The sequence below is a fragment of the Microcebus murinus genome, chromosome 6, assembly GCF_040939455.1.
Source record: "Microcebus murinus isolate Inina chromosome 6, M.murinus_Inina_mat1.0, whole genome shotgun sequence".
Classification (NCBI taxonomy): Eukaryota; Metazoa; Chordata; class Mammalia; order Primates; family Cheirogaleidae; genus Microcebus; species Microcebus murinus.
The window spans coordinates 108259618-108278359 of record NC_134109.1 but is presented as its reverse complement, the minus strand read 5'-3'; the positions used below and the strand labels follow the sequence as shown (position 1 = coordinate 108278359).

The 18742-nt window shown below is 38.4% G+C and overlaps 1 protein-coding gene across 2 annotated transcripts in view; it reads right to left on the bottom strand.

The window, feature by feature from the left end:
* Positions 1-18353, bottom strand: part of REC114 (REC114 meiotic recombination protein) — a 103078-nt gene extending 84725 nt beyond the window's left edge. For both annotated transcript variants that reach the window (XM_012748220.3, XM_076004540.1), the window contains exon 1: positions 18162-18353. In XM_012748220.3, the coding sequence (XP_012603674.1) occupies positions 18162-18320 (159 nt within the window). In that variant the 5' untranslated portion in view covers positions 18321-18353. The remainder of the gene's footprint in view (positions 1-18161) is intronic.
* Between the last annotated feature and the right edge of the window lie 389 nt (positions 18354-18742).

Here is an 18742-nt window from a genome sequence, read left to right as displayed (position 1 = left end):
TTGGTAAATTCAAAAGTATATTCTCTGAGCACAATTAAATTAAATTAGAAATCAGTAATAGAAATATCTCTGAAAAATCCTCCAAATAATCTGAAACCAAATAATACGCTTCTAAGTAATCCATGGGTAAATAGGAAATTAGGAAGTAATGTGAAAATATAATTCACCATGCTAACATACTAAAAAAGAAAAGCCATGTGATCACCTTAGTAGATGACAGAATGCAGAAAAAGCATTTGACAAAATCCAACATCCATTCCTGACTTCAGTAAACCAGGAATAGAAGGAACTTCCTGAAGATGATAAAGGGAATCTATAAAAAACCTAAGGTTAACTTCATACTGTATGGTAAAAGACTAAAAGCTTTCTCCCTAAGATAAGAAACAAGACAAGATGTCCACTCTCACCACTTCTATTCAACATCATTATCAGAGGTTCTAAGCACTGTAATCAGAGACAGAAAAAAGAAATAAAAAGCATCCAGATTGGAAAGGAAGAAGTAAGACCATCTCTACTCACAGACATGATCGTCTATGTGGGAAATTCAATTGATTTTATTAGAACTAATTGTGAATTTTAGAAAGATAAATGAAAACCAATTATATTTATATATAGTAGTAAAGAACTAGAAATTGAATTTTTTTTTTTTTTTTGAGACAGAGTCTTGCTTTGTTGCCCAGGCTAGAGTGAGTGCCGTGGCGTCAGCCTAGCTCACAGCAACCTCAAACTCCTGGGCTCAAGCAATCCTGCTGCCTCAGTCTCCCAAGTAGCTGGGACTACAGGCATGCACCACCATGCCCAGCTAATTTTTCTATATATATTAGTTGGCCAATTAATTTCTTTCTATTTATAGTAGAGACGGGGTCTCGCTCTTGCTCAGGCTGGTTTTGAACTCCTGACCTCAAGCAATCCGCCCGCCTCGGCCTCCCAGCGTGCTAGGATTACAGGCGTGAGCCACCGCGCCCGGCCTTAGAAATTGAAATTTTAAAAGCTTCAAAATTTACAATAGCATAAAAATATGAAATACTTATGGATAAATATGACAAAAGACATGGAAGATGAACACATTGAAAATTGAGAGAAAGAACACATAAACATATGGAGAGATATACTTAGTTCATGGATGGGAGGATTTAATATTATCAAAATACTGTGGTATGCAAAATAATGGTCCCCTAAGGATTTCCATGCTCTAATACCTAGAACCTATGAATATGTTTACATGGCAAAAAGGGCTCTGCACATGTGATTAAGTTAAAGATCTTGAGATGGGGAAATTATCCTGGATTATCCAGTGGGTCCCATTATAATCACAAGGGTGGGAGAGAAGGGTGCAGAAAGACTCAGAGAAGGAAAAGTGACTGCTGGCATTGAATATGGAAGGCAGGTAGCTAAGGAATGCAGGCAGCCTCTACATGTTAGACAAGGCAAGAAATGAATTACTGAGTCTCCAGAAGGAATGCAGCCCTACTGACACCTAGATTTCAGCCACATAAAACTCATTTCACACATCTGACCTCTAGACTATAAGTTAATAAATTTGTATGGTTTTAAGCCACTTAAGTCTGTGTTAGTTTGCTACAGCAGCAATAGGAAACTAGTACAGATGTTAGTTATCCCCAAGTTGACTATCCAGTCCCAATCAAAATTCTAAAATTTTAATTGAAATTAACAAGCTGATTATAAAATTCACATGGAAATGCAAGGGTTCAGAGAAGAGACCATATACCAAGCATTTAAGCCAGTGAGTTAATAACAGAGTATCTATGTACTGATCCTTCGTATAAGTAATTTGGGAAAGAAAAAACATAGAAGGAAAACCCCTGACCTTGAGCTTCATTCATTCATTCAACAAATATTTATTGAGCACCTACTACATGCCAAGCATTATTCTAGATGTGATACATCATTGAACAAAAGTCCCTGCCTTAATGGAGCTAACGTAGGATGGCCATGCAGAGAGCAAGAGTACAGATAACAATGAACAATAAACATAATTAGAGACATACTAAAGGTGGGGTGGTGGGAGCTGTCCATCTCAGGTGCAGGCAATAAAGGAATGCTTGGTCTGTAGAGAATTTATAAACCATAATAACACTGACAAATCAATCTGCTTTGTATCACCACCACGTACCAGCAATTCTAAACAATGTCAGTAATAAAATGCTCCTTCCTGAAAAAAATCTTCTGTTGGTCTAAGTTCTAAATAATTACTGTAGTTACTGCTGAGTTGTTTTGCTTTTTAGAGACGCGGTCTTGCTTTGTCACCCAGGGTGAATTTGGGGTAGAGTGCAGTGGACCATCAGAGCTCATTGTAACCTTGAACTCCTGGGCTCAAACAATCCTCCCATCTCTGCCTTCCAAAGTGCTGGGATTATGGGCATGAGCCACTGAGTCTGGCCCTGAGTTTAAATAATACAAATGCAAGCTTCAAATTATCAGATTTTTATTATTTATTCTTAAATAAACTGTTTTCCACATAGAAGTTCACTGGGACAACTCCTAGTTAGAGCTGGCCCCCATACATGCAGACTTAGCCACAGACATACATACACTAAGGGTAGTTATCAATGCTTTGTTATACTCAGAGGCTGCTGAATATGACATTCTTATTTCCATCGCTTTCTTAGGATGCAGTTCACTTCTCAACCCTATGGTACTACATTCTTCTGCATTTAAATGGTAGATTCAAAATAAACAAAGATCGTGCTATGATTGTAAAGACCAAGAGACAGAACTTGAGTTATTCCAATCCTGTCATTTTATAGGACCTTTGGTATTTATTGTTGTGTTTAAAATTTAAAACAGTGAAATATAAACAGCAAGATGTAACATTTTTGTTTAGTAAGTTAAAGCTTAGCTTACACTCAAAATATTTTACCAAATTTGAACAATATCATTAACATGAAAAGTTATTCTTTTTAAATTGTTAAATGTTCAAAACTAAGCATAAAAGAGAATAAAACATATCAGTAATTTTACCAGTAGTTACTTAAATTGTACCTTTTGGAAGCATTCAGTTTTCCTTAAAAAATTCACTTATTAGTTAATGGACAATTAGTTACATAAAATATCAGTCTATAACTGGAATATCAAAGTTCAAACAGTTAACTAAACAAAAGCAATTGGCTTAATAGTTGTGGGGTTTTTCCTGCCTTACACTGTAAGGTGTATTTTCTATTTATTTATTTAACTGGCATGATTATAATAAAGCTCAATAAAAGAATTTTCACTGTCTGTATAATAAGTGAATATTATATTTAATTCAATTTCATGATTATTTCTGAAAATAATTTCATCATTTAGGAGAAGAAGATATTAAATTATTCATTCTGGTTGTCAGATGTTCTAGGCACATCACCAAACATAGTAAATAAGTAGATTACCTAATATCTAGGTAATGCTAAGAAAGAGGGAAAAAAATATCATAGGGTAAGGGGAAATCAGAGTGCCAAGACAAGGCACAGAAGCTACAATATAAACAGGGAGGCCAGAGTAGGCACCACTGAGATGAGGCTTAAGCAAAGAATGGAAGGTATGAGAATTAACTAGATATCTGGGTGAAGAGGATTCCAGGCTTATTTTTTTTCAGTTATCTGTTGCAATGCCTCATCTAAAAGGTCTACATGGTGTGCTCAAACAGTGTGAAAGTGTCTAACTTAAGAACTTCCAAGGGGTTCAGGAAAAAATGGTAGCTTGATTGCACCCCTGCCGTCTTCCCTTCCCAAATCCAATCCAAATACCACTTACCTTTCCTTGAGTAATTATTAATTATTAAGATCAGCATCCAAGTGGGCCAGAAGGGTGAGCTGAGGTCTCAGGGTCCAGATAAAAGGAGCTGGTGTAATGTTTCCCCCATCTTGGAGAAAGAAAGCCCTGAAAACCTGAGCAAGGAGCCCTCGGGCAAAGATGATGCGACAGTTCTTGGAGAGAGTCTAGCTCGTGGAAATTGTTAGACACGAAGAAGATGGGCAGATCAGATTGTGTGCTCTGAAGTTCCAGCTAGTCTCCCAGCCTCCAACAAGCCACATGGCACTGAACAACTTAACTGAGTCCTTCCTATTCCTCCACAGGAGGCCCACAGCACTGTGGCTCCTGCATCTCTCAATACTCACCACTTACAGTATCCACTGTTAGACTTGAGGCCCACGGGTGAAAAGGGTCATAGGTTAGAGGAGGAAAATAACAACATATCCAGTGGGATAAAGTGATGAAAAACAAACAGAAACCCCAGAACAGGTGACTCCTAGTGGAATAAAATTGCTGGAGGAGATCAACAACATTTTGAACCAAATAATAATAACTCTTATTAATAACATGGAGAGTACTGGAGCTAAAACTATGCTTTATGGATATAAAAATTCAATGGCTAATTGAAGAACTAGATGTATACTACTGAGACCAAATTAATGGTCTGAAAGATCAAGTAGGAGAAATATTTAGAAACAGAGCAAAACTACAATGAGGAAGAAATCATATGTAACAATATAAGATACATGAAGGAAAGATTCAGACCCTGGAGAACAAATGGTAACAAGAAGGGCTAAAGTGGAGGGAGAAAAATAGACTGAGAAAAGGTATTGATTAAACAAAAACATAATAGAAAAAAAAATTCTACGACTAGACCGGGCGTGGTGGCTCACGCCTATAATCCTAGCACTCTGGGAGGCCAAGGCGGGAGGACTGTTCGAGGTCAGGAGTTCGAAACCAGCCTGAGCAAGAGCGAGACCCCATTTCTACTATAAATAGAAAGAAATTAATTGGCCAACTAATATATATATAGAAAAGATTAGCCGGGCATGGTGGCACATGCCTGTAGTCCCAGCTACTCCGGAGGCTGAGGCAGAAGGATTGCTTGAGCCCAGGAGTTTGAGGTTGCTGTGAGCTAGGCTGACGCCACGGCACTCACTCTAGCCTGGGCAACAAAGCAAGACTCTGTCTCACAAAAAAAAAAAAAATGTACGACTGCAGAAAGGCACAAGACTAAAGATGGAAATGGTTCAAGTTCCAGGTATTAATGGGGGGGAGGGAGGGCGGAACACATCCTGATAAAATTCCTGAATTAGAAGGACAGAGGAAGATTTTCAAAGCTTCCAGTTAAAAACAAACATGTCCTCCTTCAACACCAGAGGATTCTAGAGAATTAATTTTTTAATTGGTATATGAAGAGAGAAGATCAATCATTTATCCTACTTCTATACAAACCAACCACCAGGAACCTAGCTTTTCTTCACAGAAATATTCCAAATAATATATAAGAAACCATGACAAAATTACAATATCAATATTTTGCAGCTCCTAATGAATGGCTGTAGGCATTGTGTATCAATAGCTACAACGTGGGCCAGGTCATTAGAGGCATGGTCACGGCTCTAATCCTAGCACTCTGGGAGGCTGAGGTAGGAGGATAGCTCGAGGTCAGGAGTTAGAGACCAGCCTGAGCAAGAGGGAGACCCCATCTCTACTAAAAATGGAAAGAAATTAGCTGGACAACTGAAAAAAACATATAGAAAAAATTAGCCAGGCATGGTGGCGCATGCCTGTAGTCCCAGCTACTCGGGAGGCTGAGGTAGGAGGATTGCTTGAGCCCAGGAGTTTGAGGTTTCTGTGAGCTAGGCTGATGCCATGGTACTCTAGCCCAGGCAACAGAGCGAGACTCTGTCTCCAAAAAAAAAAAAAAAAAAACCAGCTACAACGTCACAAAAAGAGAAATAGACATAATACACCTCCTAAAAGAAAAAAAAAAACAAACTATGAAGTAGTCTTGCCAAAAAGAAAATCAAACTTGAATTTGATCAAACCTCTAGATTAAACTACCAACTCACAAGAAATACAGAGCACAAAGGATATAGTAAACTGTACCGCAGAGATGCAGTCAGCAAAATCCATACTGTGAGAAACTCTGCAGAACCTGGTTTCTTCAACAAATAAATTACAAAGAAGGGAGAGAGGTTGGGTTGGGAAAACATACGGAGGGGAGACCTAAAAATTAAAAGATATACTAATCAATCACAAAGTATGGCCCTGTTTAAAAGAATTATGACATTTATCAGACCATTTGAAATCTGATCACTGACAAATAATATTAAGGAATTGTTAATCTTTTAGGGTTTTATGCTTATTTTTTTTAAGAGTCCTTGTTTTTTAAAGATGTGAGCTGAAATAACTCATGAAATGGTGTGATGTCTGGGACTTGCTTCAAAATAACATGAGAAGGAAGAAGTGAATAGGGTACAGGTGAAACCCAGTTGGCTGTGAGTTGGTAATTCTTAAAGCTGGGGGATACACATGTGTATCACTACGCTATTCTGTCTACCTCTAAATGTGCTTGAAATTCATTAGAATAAAAAATGCTGCAAGAGGCTTCCAATGTCCTTTGTTGACTAGATAGAATCAAGGTTAAGGAAACCCTTCAGCTTACTACAGACAAGGACACTGAGGACTTGAATGTAATGTCCTAATTCTACAGAAAAATTCCAATATCATAGCACCTACCATAATCCAGTTATCTGAGAAAAAAATCCTTGTTATTGGCTCTTGGGAAATACCTTTAATGAGTGATAATTTTTTTGTTCACATTAATGCAATATGGAAAGCTCAAAGAAAAATGTTATCTCTAATGACCAAGTCGTAACATACAAAGATAATAATGTTAAGGTGTCACAGAGAACATATATTCACATCTTCTCTTCATTCCAGCTGCTAACCTAAGTTTACCTTAGCATTGACATCAACCTGACCCGTCTCTGGCAGTATTTTGTCATCAACATAATAGCACACACTGAGATTTATTTGGAGCCTGCCTATCACAAGCTTATACATCAGTTAAGTAACTAGAGCACATCTTATATATAGGTTACATAAACAGAATCTTCTCAAAGGTTATACACATGTATTTGTGTAAGTCTGTACAAAAAAATCTAAAATGAAGTAGAAAAACATCAAGAGAATATGAAAACATAGAAAAGTATTTCAAACATAATTACCCTAAAGTAAACTATAGGTACATGAAAGGCTAAAGTAGTACTATTCTTCAGATTGTGATGAATTAAATTATGTACTTGATTATGGGTTTTGTTTTCTGTTTTTAAGACCCTTCAAAAAGTATAACGTCCTAGCACTGTCCAGAGCAAAATAAAAAAAAAATAAAAAAAAAAAGTATAACAGCTTTATATATTGGCCCAAACTGCATTGCAAAATATAAAAAATATGCAAAATTGCTAAATAGGCTATCCACTGCCTCCCCACTGACTCTTGGTAGCTACAGAGTCTCATAAATTATTTCAACAAACTTGTAGAGTATATTATGCTAATGAAAGTGGTCCTGCCTCATACCCATTACCAAACTGTAAAATTCAGCATTTTTTTTTTATGTTTCACAGAAATGCAAAGTGTTAATAGTAACGATAATATAAATAATACAAGAGCAATAAGACATGGACCTTCCTCCCCCTAAAGTAATGATATATACATGGGAGAAATGTTTTTCTTTTAGAACCTACAAAAAGTACCTCATGTATCAAAGCATGAGATGTGATTCCCCTTCTTTTACCACATATCCCTAAAATTAAGATTATTGATCATGAAATCATCCAGTCCTATAAGGATAATTATAGCTACCAAAGTTGACTTGATCACCTCTATTAGTAGCCATAAATATAATATTTTAATATTTACTCAAAACATCTTCCATGCAACAAAAGAATAAGTTCTTCTCTCTGAACTTACTAAGCAAGGCCCCTCTGGATATTGTTCTTTCTATAAAAAATACTCTTAGGACATTTCTCAAGTATGTTTAAAAATCCTTAAAAAATTTTCCCAAACTAATAAATCCTATAAAAATCACCAACTATACCAGAAAGTGGTACTTCCCATTGGCACACCTATCTATCCTAGGTCTCTGCAACTCTCACATTCACCTTTGATAGCTTTGTGGACACACTCTTCTATTCATTCACAAAAACAAAGCCCAGTTAAGCTCATGACAGTTCCAATATCCAAATTATATTTCTAAATCTGAGTTAAAGAAACACCTTAATTTATTTCTCAAATACAGTGCTGTAATTTGTAAAGTGAAAAACACCTTATATTCCAAATGAGCAGGTACATGAGCTTAATCGGTAAGCTCTTTCAGCAGTATTGCCTTAATGCATAGTGTCTAGCACAGGGGTCCTCAAACTTTATTTTTTTTTTTTTTGAGACAGAGTCTCACTTTGCTGCCCAGGCTAGAGTGAGTGCCGTGGCGTCAGCCTAGCTCACAGCAACCTCAAACTCCTGGGCTCAAGCGATCCTTCTGCCTCAGCCTCCCGAGTAGCTGGGACTACAGGCATGTGCCACCATGCCCAGCTAATTCTTTTTGTATATATATTAGTTGGCCAATTAATTTCTATTTATACTAGAGACGGGGTCTCACTCTTGCTCAGGTTGGTTTCGAACTCCTGAACTCAAACGATCCACCCGCCTCGGCCTCCCAGAGAGCTAGGATTACAGGCATGAGCCACCGCGCCCGGCCTCTCAAACTTTTTAAACAAGGGGCCAGTTCACTGTCCCTCAGACCGTTGGAGGGCCGGACTATAGTTTAAAAAAAAACTATGAACAAATTCCTGTGCACACTGCACATATCTTATTTTGAAGTAAAAAAACAAACGGGCAAAAACACCCGCATGTGGCCCGAGGGCTGTAGTTTGATGACGCCTGGTCTAGCATATAGTAGGTGGGAAGTAAATCCTAAAAATGAATGAATTTTAATACTCTTGGGCCTCATTATAAACTGTAACTTCTTGGACTCCTCAAACCACTAAACTGAAAAAAATCTTCTTCACTATATTTGTCCAGATAAATCCTACCTTAAATCATGTTATACAAACAAGCCATGGCCTCTATGAAAACTATGTCTGTTACACAATAAAATTAAGCTTTTGTTTGTTGAAGAAAGAGACAAGAGACTGATCCCAAGTTGGAAATATGTATTTATAAACTAGTGCTTTGGAATAAGCAGTGATTTTTTTTCTGAGGAGAAGGAAAGAGGAGTTTAGTAATTTGTCAGTAAATGAGGAGGTTGGCAGACTCCCATCTCAAACTACCACCGTCCTCATAAGCAATGATTTTGTCATAGGAAAAAAATATTAGAACATCAGCTGCAAAGTTCTTCCTCAAAAGCCTATGCAATCTACAATGTGTATTGCATATAAGTGAATTAAACATAACTACAGCATAGAAATGTTCCCGTTATCTATCAGTCGGGTATAGCCTAGACCAGGCATCCTCAATTACGGCCCATGGGCCACATTCGGCCCGTCGAGGACATTTATCTGGCCCACCAGGTGTTTTTGCCACCACTGCCTGTCCTGCTTAGCAGCCGACTCGTCCGGGGCCCACAGTGCGCATGTGTGGAATGTGCACCGCACTCTTCAACCGCCTCCAACGGTCTGAGGGACAGTGAACTGGCCCCTGTTTAAAAAGTTTGAGGACCCCTGGCCTAGAGTATGTAGAAATTAACAGCCACCCCCAGAAACAAAGGTTTATTTCTCACCTACACCACCTATCGATCCTCATTCTACCTGTCTTCACACTCTACCTCACACTGCCTATCGTTCTCACTGCAGGACATAGACTGACAGAGAAGCCAACACCTGCAACACTGTGGCAAAAGGAAGGAATAATGAATCATACACTGGATCTTAAAGCTTCTGCCCATGACGTCTGTCAGTTCTGCTCACATTTCATTGGCCAAAACCAGTCATATGACACACTTAACTTCTAGAGGCCAGGGCTATGCAATCTTAGTGTATTTGGTAATCAGCACTAATGACTACCACTTTATAAAAGACAATATCTGGACTCAGACAGCCCTAGGATCAAGTCCTATATCTGCCACTTAGAAGCATACTTAATCTTCTCATCTGCAAAATAAAAATAGTAATAACTGCTTTATAGGATCATCTGAAAGATTAAAAGAAATGTAAGATCAGATGCTTAGTGGAATTCTTGGCCTTGATTCAATCATTGAATAAATATTTGGGGGAGGGGATCTGCCAAGCACTGTTCTAGGTATTGGCATATAGTAATTAGGCACTAAATAATAGTTTTTTGTTGTTGCTATTATTAGAAAATGCCTTTTGAGTTCCTACCAGGGACCCAAGAAATAAGTCTATTTCTTAGCAGTCTCCAGATGCAGAAGAAAAAGTGTATGGCAGACTGCCAGTTGTCCTCCAATATCTACTTTTCCTTCTTATGTGGTAAGAGAACCGTTAGTTTTCAGCAGGACACATGACCTTGTGGAATACGGCCTACATACACCAGCTGTCCAGGCAGCTAGAATGGTCTCAGGTCTAAGTTTTGGCCACTATGTTGTAGGAGGAAGTTGTCATATGGCAGCTTACAGGAAACTTCCCTAAGAAACAGTAAGCATGCACCTTTTGTCCATTTCTTCATCCCCTTCTCCACAAGAGGGTTAGAATATCAATTCTATCTCAGACTGTGAGACCATGGCCACTCATGGCAGAGGATAAAACAGAAGGAGCCTCAGTTCCTGCCACTGGAGTGTCACACCAGCTCTGGACTTTAATGTGGAGAGTAATAAACTTTCATTTTATTTAATCCACTATATTTTCTGTCACTCAGAGCCGATCTCAATCCTAATTAACACAAAATATTACCTGTTAACTCTTCATAAGAAGCACGCTACATGAGAAAATACTAGCTCTTGATGATACTCCTACAGCTGCATAAGAGAAGACACCAATGTAGGAAGGAACGGTGTAGAGCAGAAGGAACATGAGTTTTAGAATCAGTTCTTCCAATTCTTATGTTAACCTTCGGCAAGCTGTTTAACCTAACCAGGCCTCAGATTGTCTATTAAGTGGTAATGAGACCTTAAAGTTATGAGAATTAAATGGAAAGAGGGTTATAAAAATACTTTATAAATTATAAAGTGCCATATAATATTAGCATTACTTTAGCAATTACTCCCTTTTCTCCACCCTTTCTTCATAGTCAGGGCATGCAGATTGATTGCAGTACATAAGCATCAACTAGAAAGCTACCCCAGAGATTCTAATTGGTAGGTCTAATGCAGGAACCAGGAAGCTGCATTTTCAACAGGCACCCCGGAGAGACTCTGATGAATGTCTTCTGCCCACCTTAAGGAAACATGCTCCATTGATCAGGCTCTACCTACTCTTGTAATCCTCTACTCAGCTGCCCTAATATTTTAAGACTGTGTGATGTTCCACAGCATCTCCAGTGTCTAGCTGAATGCCAGTACCCAGTAGATAATTTAATAACACTTTCTTGAACTAGTGACCTGAAGTAGAAAAAGACTAAGTGGAACTGAATCAAAAGACCCACTAGGGATCCTCTTCTGGCCAACAGGTAGAAACAGATACCTCCTGTTACTCTCCTACCTGAAACAGTTAAAAAACTGGACAAATTAGAAGAAGCAACAGTTTTTAAGATAATAGGTATCAGGTAATGAAGGACACGATTACTGAGAAATGACAGGAAACAAAGGAGGTAAGCCTTACCACTGTCCTAGATTACTTCTTGGAAATTAGGGAATAATACCCAGAGCTCACTCAGGGCAGGGAACAGTTCCTGTTAGCAGTCAGAGAGAACATAATTTTCAGGGCATCGAGTAGAATACTCAAGAGTTTTGCTTCAAGAGTCAGAAAAAATTCACCCTAGACGAAATGCTCTGGTTCCACCTGATAAAGATTAAAAGCAAGACCTGAAAGGATCAAACTGTTTCCAAGTAACCTAACCAAGAAAAAAGCTCAGGAATATTTACAGGAATACAAAAATATTCTGCACCCAAGAAGGTAAAATTCACAACATTAGGCATCCAATAAAAAATTAGCAAGAATGCAAAGAACTACCATCTTGCTATTTTAAGAAATAATTTGGGGGTTTTATTGAATCTTAAATTTTCCTTAAAAACAAAATCAAAACTTCCATTTCTTTTATTTTCACCTTATGAGTTACTCTCAAAATTCCTCATCCATATCATTGAATTGCTATTACCCGTATGAAAGATTAGCACTTCTACTGCAAACAGCATAGAGGATAAAAGCAAAACCAAGGTTTGAATTCTTTCTTCTCAACTTATCTTTGTGTTCCTGGGAAAGCCACTGAACCTGAGTTTCAGTTTCATTATCTATAAAACAGGTATAATAGTATTTGCTTCATAAGGCTGCTGTAAGAAATATACTAAACACTTAACAAATAATAGGTATCATTTAGTAATTATCACATTGTCATAAGAAAAGTTACCATACCATACATTCAGTCAAACATTTACTGAGCACGTATCATGTGCTAGGTACTATTAGACACCAGGAATACAAAAGAAAAAAAGACAGTGTTAAGAAGACTCAAAGTAAACCTTATGTTAAATCAACATTTAAAAGTTCATTTCAAGTACAAATTTTACATTCTATTTCTTAATTTCTAAGTAGGGCAATTATTTTAAATTCCTCCTATAAAACTTAAAGGATGATTTTTTTCTCTATGAAAGGAAAAAATAATCTAGAAGTTGTCAGGTTCAACCAATTAGGGCATGTCTGAGAAATCCCTGGAATCTGAAAAACATGATAACTCTTTAATTTAAAAGCAACCTGCAATTAATATCACCTTTCAAAATTATTCTCAAATTAGTAGACTAAATTATATTCAGACATAAAATGGACCAATCTGTTATTATCATAATCTTTTCAGAAAGGCTGGGCCAACAGATGTAAGAAACTAAAATCAAGTTCAAGTTTGTATTTCATTTGCTCATTCCACTTAAATGGAGACAGATGGTTTAAATATTAACTCTATTAATATAACGTTTGCATATTCACCATGAATCTGATTGCCTTACCTCATAACTTCATAAATTCATTTTATTAATTTTGCTATATGGCTGCCCATTTCATTCAAGGTCTTCTAAGCCTTTGTCTTTCACAGTGTGGTCCTTGAACCAACAGCAACAGTGTTACCTGGGAACTTGTTAGAACTAAAATCTCTTTTCCCGTATCAAATCTATTCTGGCATTTTAAACAAATTCCCATATATGCACATTAAGTATGAGTAACATAGCTCTAAAACATTGGGCTTTTTACTTTTTTTTTCTTCACTGTGTTACAAAAAGTGTATTTGCTTCCAAATCGCAGTTAATTTCTCTCTAGTGACTTTTAATAAGAAAAATTCAATTTAGAGAAGTAAATCAAATCAGTATACATAATCAGGTATATTAGATATTCTATAAAATATGGTAGATATTCTGTATATAATAATCTTTTTGTCTTAGATTTGACCTTACCTCTCAACTAGGACTTCAAGTCTTAGAAATCTTATTATACTATTCATTTTTTCTCTTGAGTTGACATTTTTGTCTTGGCATGTAGCCATTGTGATGAAAGTCTTCTCTGTAATTAAACAACTATATAGAACAGTACCAGGAGAACAGATTCTCCCCATAATTTCAGAAAAAAATGAAAAAACTCAAAATAGGTTCAACCAAGGTTGAATTTTAAAGTTTCTGAAATAAAAAAAACAACTAGAATGACTCTATCCTCCACAATAATATATTTTTATGCTTTACCTAACCTATCTTTTTTTATTATAGGTACCACATATTTTTAAAATAAAAATTTCACATGGGACTTAGAGAGTACAGTTCTTTAGATGGCTCATCTTTTATTATTATTATTGCACAATAGTCACAGTGCCCATAAAATAGAACAAATCTTGTTTTCTCTTTCGTTTTTCCAAAAAAAATGACAGACCTAAGCTGAAACTGATCACAGCAGGTAGGATGGTTCGGCACAGATTCAAAGGAAGGTACAAATGTTCAGTTTTCAAAAGCACTGCAAAAGCCAACCTCATCTCTTGTCACTGTAGCCATGGCTTTATGCCAAACATTTGAAAACTGGTGAAAAATGCTGTTTCTTATAAGTAATTATGAAGAGCTTTGCAAAGAGAAGGAAAAAAGTGCAATAACAATCCACTCCTTAGAATGGTCAAATGTCCATGGCCTCTGGGTTGCAGGGTAAGAATTTAAGAGTTACCTGGCTGCCTCTGAGCCAATGCACCCAACATAAAAGCCTTAAAAGAAAGAGTTTAAAGAGTATTAAGAGAAGGTACCAAGGAACCTGTTGGAACAATCACAAAAATTAAATATGTCCTCACACAGTCCTGCTTTGTTATAAGACCCAATCATAGACCAGTCATCATTGAATTTAATTCTTTCTTCACCCCATTTTGCATTATCAGCCTCTGTCATTCCTCAGGATACAATGTTCCACAAGAGTACAACTAAGTATTTAATGCCTTTTTTATGGTCCTAAATACACTGATTTCAAGCTTTAAGGAATTCCCTAGCTCTAATATTCTAGAATGTGGTGAATAATTCATCATGCCCTATCTCTACTCACAATCACAGCCAAGCCTCTCAGAAGAACTGTCCATGCACAATGGCTTCACTTCCTGACCCACCAGTCACTCTTCAGCCCACTCCTATCTGGCTTCCACTCCCTTCACTCCATGGAAACTTGTCTTAGCAAAGACCATTAAGGACCTTTATGCTGCTAAACTCAATGGACACCCCTTCATCATCATTTTTCTACACTTTGCAGCACCATTCAACAAAGTTAAGCAGGCATGCTTTCCCCTTGAAATAACTCTAATACCACTGAGGAAACTTCATTCTCCTGGGTCCGACACTGCAATAGCATTCTATGTGATCTTCTTAAATCCACTTATATTCTCCTCCAATTCCAACACTCTGCAGCCAGAGTGGGGATCTTTCAAAGATGAAAATGCCCCTGCTTAAAACCCTTCAGTAGCTTCCTATTGGTTTTAGAATAATGTTCACAAGGCACCTGCCTACCTTTCCAGACAGTCTCACCTCAAGCTATCATTCCCTTTGCTCTAAAAGCACCGACCTCACTGACCTTCTCACTACACATTACACATGCTGAGATTTTCCCAGGTGTGGGGCCTTTGTACACGTTGTGTCTTCTACCTGGAATATTTGTTCTCTTTATTTTACTCTTCTCCTAACTACTGCTGCTCAAAACAAACATACACAGGAGTGTGCATACACATGGACTTATACCCACGTGTGTGCATAATCCAAAACCCCAGCATCCACACCCAAACCAGACCAAAGGGAATGGAATGACTGGCAAGCTGCGGTGTTAAAACATACCACCAGAACAACATAATAGTAACAGCAAACCCTTACATAACTTAACATATGCCAGGTACTATTTTAGGTGATTAAATAAGTACTAACTTATTCAATGACCAAAACAATCCAATGAAGTAGGTACAGGTATATCTTGTTTTATTGCACTTCATTTTATTGTGCTCACAGATAACTATTTTTTACAAATTGAAGGTTTGTGGCAACCCTGCATCCAAGCAAGTCTATCAGTATCACTTTTTCAACAGCATGTGCTCATTTTGTGTCTCTGTGTCACATTTTGGTAATTCTCACAATATTTCAAACTTTTTCATTATTACTATATCTCTTATAATGATGTGTGATGAGAGATCTTCGATGCTACTATCATAATTGTTTTTGGGAATCACAAACCATGCCCACATTAGACAGTGAACTTAATCTATAAATGTTATATGTGTTCTACTTGCTCCACTAACTGGCGTTCCCCTGTCTCTCTCCCTCTCCTTAGGCCTCCCTATTCCCTGAGTCACAACAATATTGAAATTAGGCCGGTTAATGACCCTTTAATGACCTCTAAGTGTGCAAATAAAAGGAAGAGTCACACGTCTCTCACTTTAAATCAAATGCTAGAAATGATTAAGTTTAGTGAGGAAGGCATGTCAAAGGTTGAGACAGGCCAAAAGCTAGGCTTCTTGTACCAGTTAGCAAGGTTGTGAATGCAAAGGAAAAGTTCTTGAAGGAAATTAAATGACAAGAAAGCAAAACAGCCCTTACTGCTAAGATGGAGAAAGTTTTAGTGGTCTGGAGAGAAACCGAAACTAGCCACAGCATTCCCTTAAGCCAAAGCCCAATCCAGAAAGAGCCCAATCCTAACACTCTTCAATTCTATGAAGGCTGAGAGAGGTGAGGAAGGTGCAGAAGAAAAGTTGGAAGCTAGTAGAGACTGGTTCGTTAGGATTAAGGAAAGAAGCTGTCTCCCTAACAGAAAAGTGCAAGATGAAGCAGCAAGTTTTGATGTTGAAGCTGCAGCAAGTTATCCAGAAGATCTAGCTAAATCACTGACAAAGCTTCAAAGCTTCAAAAGATAGGCTGATTCTCTTCTTAGGGGCTAATGAATGCAACTGGTGACTTTAAGTTGAGGCCAATTTCCATTCTGAAAATCCTAGGGCCCTTAAGAATTAAGCTAAATCTAGTCTGGCTATGATCTATAAATGGAACAAAAAAGCCTGAATCACAGCACATCTGCTAATAGCATGGTTTGCCCAATATTTTAAGCCTACTATTGAGACCTATTGCTCATTGACAATGTACCTGGTCATCCAAGAGCTCTGATGGAGACATACAAGGAGATTAATGTTGTTTTCATGCCTGATAACACATCTATTCTGCAGCCCATGGATCAAGGAGTAATTTCAACTTTCAAGTCTTACTATTTAAGATGTACATTTTGTAAGACTATAACTACCACAGACAGTGATTCCTCTGATGGATCTGGCCAAAGTAAGTTAAAAAGCTTCTGAAAAAGATTTATCATTCTAGATGCTATTAAGAACATCAGTGATTCATGGGAGAAGGTCAACATATCAAAATTAACAGGAGTTTGGAAGAAGTTGATTCCAATCCTCATGGATGACTTTGACAGGTTCAAGATTTCAATAGAGGAAGTAACTGCAGATTGGTGGAAATAGCAAGAGAACTAGAATTATAAATGGAGTCCACAGATGTGAATGAATTGCTATAAGTGCATGATAAAACTTGAACAGATGAGGAGTTGCTACTTATGGATGGATGAAGAAAGAAAGTTATTTCTTGAGATGGAATCTACTTCTGGGGAAGATGCTTAAACATTGTCAAAGGATTTAGAATATTACATAAACTTAGCTGGTAAAGCAGCAGCAGGATTTGAAAGGACTGACTCCAATTTTGAAAGAAGTCCTACTGTGGGTAAAATTCTATCAAACAGCATCACATGCTATAGAGAAATATTTTGTGAAAGGAAGAGTAAATCCATGTGACAAACAGCATTATCTTATTTTAAGATATTTTTCACAGCCACCCTAACCTTCAGCAACTACCACCCTGATCAGTCATCAGCCATCAACATCACAGCAGACCCTCCACCTACAAAAAGATTACCACCTACTCAAGTCTCCAATGATTGTTAACATTTTTAGCAATATGTTATGTTTTAATCTAGATAGTAATACATACATTGTTCTTTTAGACATAATGCTATGGCACATTTAATAGACCACAGTATAATGTAACCATTAACTTTTATATGCACTAGGAAACCAAAAAATTCATGACTTGCTTTATTGCGATGGTCTGGAACCGAGCCTCCAATATTTCCAAGGAATGACTGTTCTATTGTTATCTCTTTTTTAAGATAAAGTAAGATACAGAGAGGTTAAGGAACTAAATCAATGTCACAGAAATTCAGTGGCAAAGGTAGGATTCAAATTTAGTCTTGTGTGAATGCTTGACTGCCAAAGAGCATGACAACTTGGTTATGGATGATTCAATCCTCCTTTCCATAATTACATAGTTATTTGGACAAATGCGATATCCTCCACTAGACTAAAAACATCAGCGAGAGAACGGATCTTTATATCTTGCTTGTTGCAAGATATTCCTAGCACCCTGAATAGAGTCTAGCACATATTTGATGCTCAATATGTATTTGTTGAATATATGAATGTTTACTACTCCCCTGCATAATTAATTTGAGAATGTAATGGGTTCCAATCATGTCTCCTATTACTATATGTATGTATATATTTGTGTGTGTGTGTCTATATATATATGTTTTTATGCTAGCTGTCGGCCTATCAATTCCTTGACATGCCTGGCAGCCCCCTGGTGTCCCCTTCACCTGTCCAGGTCGCATTTGGGGCACCAATCCCCCAGTGTGGCCGCTGGCCTCCAGTCCTCCCTCCCTCCCTGGGGCTGTGGGCGCCTCCGAACTATTCCTGCCTTCAGACCTCACCTTCCACGTGGGGGAGGAGACTGTCCCGGCTTCCAGGCCAGGCCCGGGCCACTCTCCGGTGCCTGAGGGCACGTAGCGACCATACCGCTGCAGAGGCCACTGGGCCGCTCCTCCTCCAGGGAGCCCGAGGCCCACAGATACTTTTCCCGCCTCCGCCATGTCTGACCTCTACGCACGCGCAGCTGGGGGAACCTGCCAATCTGCGCAGCTAACCAATCAGGAAGCACCCAAGGCCGCCCTCCTCCTCCGCGGAGGCCAATGGGCAGGCTCAGAAGACTCCTGCAGGGGGCTCCTGCGGGCACAGGGGTCGCTCTAGACCGAGGCGCCGAAGCAGAGGCTGTCACTTCTACCGTGAAGTGGGCCGTGGCAGTCTCACTCCTGCAGCACTCTGGCCCTCTCCTTCCCTCAGGCAGCACGCGTCATCGTCCAGCAGCTCTGACTCTGAGAAATTTCCCGAAGTGCCTGACTCCTTGTAACGTCTGCTCACTGGCACGGGGCGGCTCTGGGAGGCTGCCTGGACAAGGGTGTTTCCCTTCCTCACAGCAGCCTTCCAGATGACTAAGTCCCTGACCCCGCCTCAG